The sequence below is a fragment of the Sinocyclocheilus anshuiensis genome, unplaced genomic scaffold (genome assembly GCF_001515605.1).
Source record: "Sinocyclocheilus anshuiensis isolate Anshui unplaced genomic scaffold, SAMN03320099.WGS_v1.1 scaffold54, whole genome shotgun sequence".
Classification (NCBI taxonomy): domain Eukaryota; kingdom Metazoa; phylum Chordata; class Actinopteri; order Cypriniformes; family Cyprinidae; genus Sinocyclocheilus; species Sinocyclocheilus anshuiensis.
Window position 1 is genome coordinate 193240 of NW_015547654.1, and position 6312 is coordinate 199551.

Consider the following 6312-nt stretch of genomic DNA (forward strand, 5'->3'; position numbering starts at 1 on the left):
TGTCAACAGTGTAATTTCACATATAAGACGTCGACCTTTACACATCCGCACACGGCAAAAATTTTTTAAATTCGAGGCACTATTTCATGTAAGACGGCTAATGTCATTTACCTGTTGCGTTGCCCCTGTGGTTTATGTTATATTGGTAAGACTAGCAGACCTCTAAAAACTCGCATCTCTGAACATCGATGTGCAATTAGACATCATGATCCAAAAAGTCCGGTAGCACAGCACTTGGCAGATTCAAGACACTCAGTTTCCACTCTTCAGTACATAGGCATTGAGGTAGTGAAGTGTCCGCGTCGCGGAGGTGATATCAACCAATTGCTTTTACAGCGTGAAGCCTTTTGGATTTATACACTAGACACGTTGTCCCCTAGAGGATTAAATGAGGACTTTGATATTCGTCCATTTCTTTAAACACAAGATATCTATTTACATATAATAAACGCTTTGTGGTTATTGATTTGTATTTATGTACCTAGGTAGGCATCAATTAATGTTATTAAATAATATATTGAGAATTATATTAGTGTATTTTGCATAGCTTTACATGTTTTTGATTTATTTCTATTTCTTATTTTTGTTTCTATGTTTTTCTCCGTGGTTGATATGTTATTTTTTTGGTATTATTATTATCACGATAATATTGTACGGTCATGTGACCTTTGATCACCTGGAGGTAGGCCTATAAAGATTGGGATGTCAGTGTTGTTCATTTATCTGATGAAGAGTCTGCGTGCTCGAAACGTCACATATGTTATGCGACAGTTTAAAAAAAAAAAGTTTTTTTTTTGATACTTTTGGAGCTTTGGTGTTGCCGACTTAACATTTAAAAAAATTTCCACAACAATACAAAGAGCAATGTGTAACATTTTACCAGATTTAGTCCTACACTTATTAATAGGGATGTAACAATTCACTCAACTCACGATTCGATTCGATTCACGATTTTGATTTCACGATTCGATTCGATTCACGATTTTATTTTATTTTATTTTTTACAAAATGAGATTTAAGACAAATTATAAATTAAATGTGTCCTTTTATTATTGCTTGGACAAAATGCTGCACATTTCTTTGTGAAATTGAAATATAACACTATAATATACTAATAAAGCACTTGCATATTATTGCTTTTTTGTTGGTTTTGATTGCTTCTATTGTCCTCATTTGTAAATCGCCTTGGATAAAAGTGTCTGCTAAATGACAAAATTTAAATATAATGTAAATATAAATAACTAAACTAAATTTAAATTTACAAACAAGCCCCAAATCAAATAAATAAGTATGTTGCCCACTAAATAATGTTGCTTCACTAAATGTTTAGTTTAGTTTAATGTTTTTATATAAAAATAATTTTGCACTCATGATTTTTCTAAAATAACTTTTGCTGCTGAATTATCCAGTAACCTATTTTATAATGGTATTTTTTGTCATAGATTATGATTATATATTTTTTTAATTTGTTATTTTTCATTAAAATGAAGTTATCTATATTTAGTAGATTGTGTTTAACACACACGAGTGATGATCAGGTGAAGTATAGAAATTCTACATTGATTTAAAAAAAAAACTGCGCTAGTATCGGATCAGTTCTGAAAAAATGGTATCGTTGCATCCCTACATATTACCCAAGAGAACAACCTTTATCTTGTTACAGCAGCATAACATGCAAGTAAAATATTGCAAACTGACAAAGTGCATCAGAAAACGTACAAAAACGCAAAAAAACACAAGACTAAAGGAGGAGAGCTTGCTTCCATATTACCCAAGAGAACAACCTTTTTCTTGTTATAGTATCGCAATGCACCATCAATATATTGAGAACTGAGAAAGTGTGATACAAATGTATTGTAAAAAGCCCTCTGGCTAACAAATATCAAGCAGAAAATACTTAGTGTGGTTTTTGTACAAAAATAATGACTTTTCAGAAAAATCCACATGCAAAATATTGCAAATAAAGTGTTTAAAATCTATTGCACAAAAACATGTTTGCTTACAAAAAAGCTACAAAACCTAAACTTATTTTAGAGTAGCATTAACCGCAAGTGAAATATTGCGAACTAAGAGAGCATGTTTAAGAAAAATCATATAAACATTTTTGTTTAACAAGAAAACATACAAAACTAGTCGGCGGCGATAGCCTCGTGGGCAGCGCGCCGATATATAGCACAATTGTGCTTCGGGTGTCAAATCACGCCTCGCAGACCTTTCCCGATCTCGTCTCCCTCTCTCTCTCCCACTCGCTTCCTGTCAGATTTCCATTGTCCAATCAAGAACAATGCAACCCCCCCCCCGCCCAAAAAAAAAAACATACAAAACTACAATTACCTAAGCCTTGTGTCTATACTGCCCAAGAAAACAACATTTTTGTTATAGTTGTGAATGAAATATCCAAATCTAAGAAAATGCATTGAAGACGCATTATACGAAAATTGCTGACTTAGTAGGGCTGTGCGGTATTGAAGAAAAATGCGATATGCGATACCATGTTAAAAAATTCGATATTCGATACGATATTGCTTAAAATGTGTAAAATCAATTTCAATTATATTTTAAAATATTTAAAAATGAAAATTATATAACCAATTTGTTTCACATTCTTTCTTGGAATAGCTGTTTTGTTGTTTGATTTACATTAGTGACATTCAGCAGCACGTATTTATAGGCTGCTGTTCCTTTAAAACCGACTGCACAGCTCCAGTATAATGATACACATCCGATTTCTTTCTCAGCTGTTTACATTAATTTAAAACATAACCGACTGCGTTTACGAGAATGATCGTCAAGACGGGTACTATTGACATAATTCTGTTCGTATGTGTCTGTTCAAACATGAGGAGATGCGAAAGATGAATCAACTCGGTGTTCTCGCGCCATCTGAAACGCGTCTCTCTGTGTGTGTGCGCGCGCTTTGCACGTGTGCGGCAGAACTGAAGAGACGCTGTGCGAGATGCGGCTTGTGTGCGCGCTTCAGGTGTGAGTCAGACAGTAAGACGAGACGGCAAAGAGTTGTTTTCTGCAACTTATTGCACTTAACTCTTTTTAACGTCAAGCAATTCTCTGCTATATGCGTCGAACTAAAACTTTGACCTTTTGCAACGTTTTGATTTAAGTAGCCTATTATTAAAATGATTCAGATATCTCACGCCCTTGCGATATGCATATTGCGATATTTACATTTGCGATATTTCGATAATTTCGATATATCGTGCAGCCCTAATTTGTAGCATAACTTGCAACCAAATATTGCAAACTAAGAGACTGTTAAACACTATATGAAAACACTTTTGCTAACAAAAATGCTACAAAACTACAGGAGCTTCACCATGTTTCCTTACCAAAAAGAATGACCTTTATCTCATTACAGTAGCATATTATTGCAAACTGAGAACATGCGTTAAAACACGCTGTACGAAAACACTCTTGCTAACAAAAAAAGCTATAAAACTACAGGCGGAGAGGAAGAATCCAAGCTCTACTCAGCACTGAGAGCTTCAGTCCCTGCCACAGATGGACGGCACTGTGTTTGGCACTCTGCCAGCGAGTGAACAGATTGTCCGTGGCGGCGGCCTGGAGGAACGGTAGCTCCAGTGCAGATGGGTGTCCGAAATAACCCAGTGTCAGTTCTGCTCAAGTGTCCCTGACCTGGCACACGCGCCTGCTTACAGCTGCTTCCTCCAGAGCTTCCCAGAACAATTCTACACATGCACACACAATTCATAAACACACGCTTCACACAAAGGCCAATGTTAACAAACACGTTTTAAGTGGCTGTTTGAAAAGAACAAATCGAAAACCCAGATCTGCAACAATCAGTAAGAAATAGACACTTTAAAGAAAAGAATAAAGACATGCTTTGCTTCATATACTGTTCCTAATAAAGCACAAATGTAGAAATGCAACCATCTATAACTAATAATAATAAGATTTGAATATGATATTAACTCAACCATAGAATTTCATCATTCAAAGTCCAGTTTAAAAAGCCACCACAGTCACACTGAGCCAAATACACAGCCAACAATGTTACACTTGCAAGTTTAGAAAGAGAAACAAACAGAAAGAGAAGTCGAGGGCAGATAGATGGAGAGGGGGAGTCGGAGAGGTGGGCACCAGACGGGTTGGCTGGCAGAGAGGTAGTGGCCATGGCACACAGGAGAGCAGCAGTGCCAACAGAGCTTGTCTCACAACACCATCTGTGAAGAGCAGCACTGAGATCTCCCTGCAGCCTGCACACACACAGCACGCCAGCTGCCCTCTGCAACTCTCCTCTCTCATTTTCTTTCTCTCAGTCTGCTTTCTTTACTTTCATGCTCCTGTACAGTGATTTTACTCTTTCTAGAACAGATCTCTGATCTTCCTGAACAGGGCTCAGCAATGAGGATGTGAGAGAGATTTGATGGAACATCAGGCCATTGCATTGTTTCTACAGTACATTTCTTGGTCTTGTATTTGAACGGTTATGTATTGTGAACATAATGTTTGTTTTTTCTGTGATAAATGAAACGTTGTCAATTGTGCCTAAGTGACTAAGGTAAAGTTAAAAGGTTAATGAATTTGTGATAGTCTAGGAAAGCTTACTGAAAAGGTTTTGCTATGTTTTATGATCATTCATTATCATTTTCCAGCAATACTGTGTGCATGGATTTAGCTATCATGAAGTTACATCATAGATGCAGAATTGACAGCTATTATTGCTAGGGATGCTCCGATCGATCGGCCGGAGATCGGTATCGGCTGATAATCACATTTTATGACTCGATCGGTACTCACTACACTTGGCCGATCTCACGAACCGATCGCAATTTGATGACGTCAACGCGTGACGACGTACATGATGCGTGGGGACGTAAATGATGTGGCGCCGCAGTCATGTCATCGGCGGTGTGGAAATGCTATGATGTTTCGAGAAACAATGAAAAATTTGCTATTTGTCGTGTATGTTTTGCATGATGATATGATGAATAGATGGTTAATTTTTAACAGCAGATTCAGTGACGTTAGAGCTGATCTGCGCTTCACTGCACAAGTCTGCGGCGCGTTAAGGCTCCACAGCTAACAGAGCTGATCGCGGCCGCTCTAGTCAGTGCTTGTGTTTATGAGAAAGCCGCGGCACGTTTCCGAAACGGCTATCTGTGCTGCGCTGACATCGAACATTTTCTAAAGATAGTCTTCCTTCAGAAATACAGTGATATAAAAACACTCGCACCTCGTTTTGATTTTTAAACGTGCAGTACGTGCTCATGTTTATTCAACGAAGTCTTTTGGAAAATCAGTCAGTTTTGATATTGTGGCGAGCGCCATGGGAATGGGTATGGGAAACACATCCCACAGCACAACCACCTGAGCCCAACTTCAGTCTACTCATCACCTTAACTTTAACTGCGTTAGTAGCCGGCGCCATAGCCAGACTGATAAACAAACACAGACCGGAAGTTAACTTCGGGCCAGGCGCATGTGCCCGATCAAACCGTCTATATAAATCTTGAAGCATCAGAATCGGCATCAGTATCGGCCGATCACCATGACAAGAAATCGGTACTCAGTATCGGCTGCAAAAATCCTGATCGGAGCATCCCTAATTATTGCAAATTAAAAACATTTTGCATCAAAAAATTTACATTTAATGTAAAATAATAAAATTAATGAAATAAATAAAAAAATGTGACCAGGCCAACAGAAAAAAAAACACCTTATTATTGAGCTCTGTATTATTCTTTTTTTTTTTTAATCTAGTTTACCAGTATTCCCTTGCACAGGTAGATATATCATTCATCTATGCTTATCAGAAAAAGACATTAGTATATAAAAAGTATCAGTTGAGATCTCACATAATCAATAAATACATTAATAAAAATATATATTATTTGAATAAGGTTTATGCACTTTTTTTACTTCCAAAAGCAGTCAGTAAAGGCAAAAAAGCAGTACAAATTGTCTTATATAGTCCACTTCTGTATTTTAAGATATTTACATTCAAAAACCACATGCACAATTTTCCACCGACAAAGTCACACACATTGAAAACTTCCCAATCTCACCTGGCATCATGGATGATGGAGACAAACTGGATATCAAAGAATCCAGGGTATTTTCTCTATTTCTGCCAGCTTTCCTGTAATCTTAATCTCTTTGCGTCTTTCTGCGCTTTGCGAGGGGCAAGGGGGTGGCACAGGACCCCAAGGCCAGTACACCAGGTCTGAGCGAGAGTCGAGCAGCCTGTCCTCCTGCTTTCAGAGTCTGAGAGGGACAGATGGAGACGTGCCTCTCGTTCTGCCCTGCTTCCAGGAATGCCCTGCACTAACG

The 6312-nt window shown here is 37.7% G+C and overlaps 1 protein-coding gene across 5 annotated transcripts in view; it reads right to left on the bottom strand.

Annotated features, from left to right (window-relative positions):
* runx1t1 (RUNX1 partner transcriptional co-repressor 1) overlaps positions 1-6312 on the bottom strand; it is a 68266-nt gene that overhangs the window by 38640 nt on the left and 23314 nt on the right. The window contains exon 1 of one of the 5 annotated variants that reach the window (XM_016504286.1): positions 6048-6277. The exons of the other annotated variants lie outside the window; for them this stretch is intronic. Coding sequence (XP_016359772.1) covers positions 6048-6057 — 10 coding nt within the window. The 5' untranslated portion in view covers positions 6058-6277. Of the gene's footprint in view, positions 1-6047; positions 6278-6312 lie in introns of those variants that run through there. 5 annotated transcript variants of the gene reach the window in all.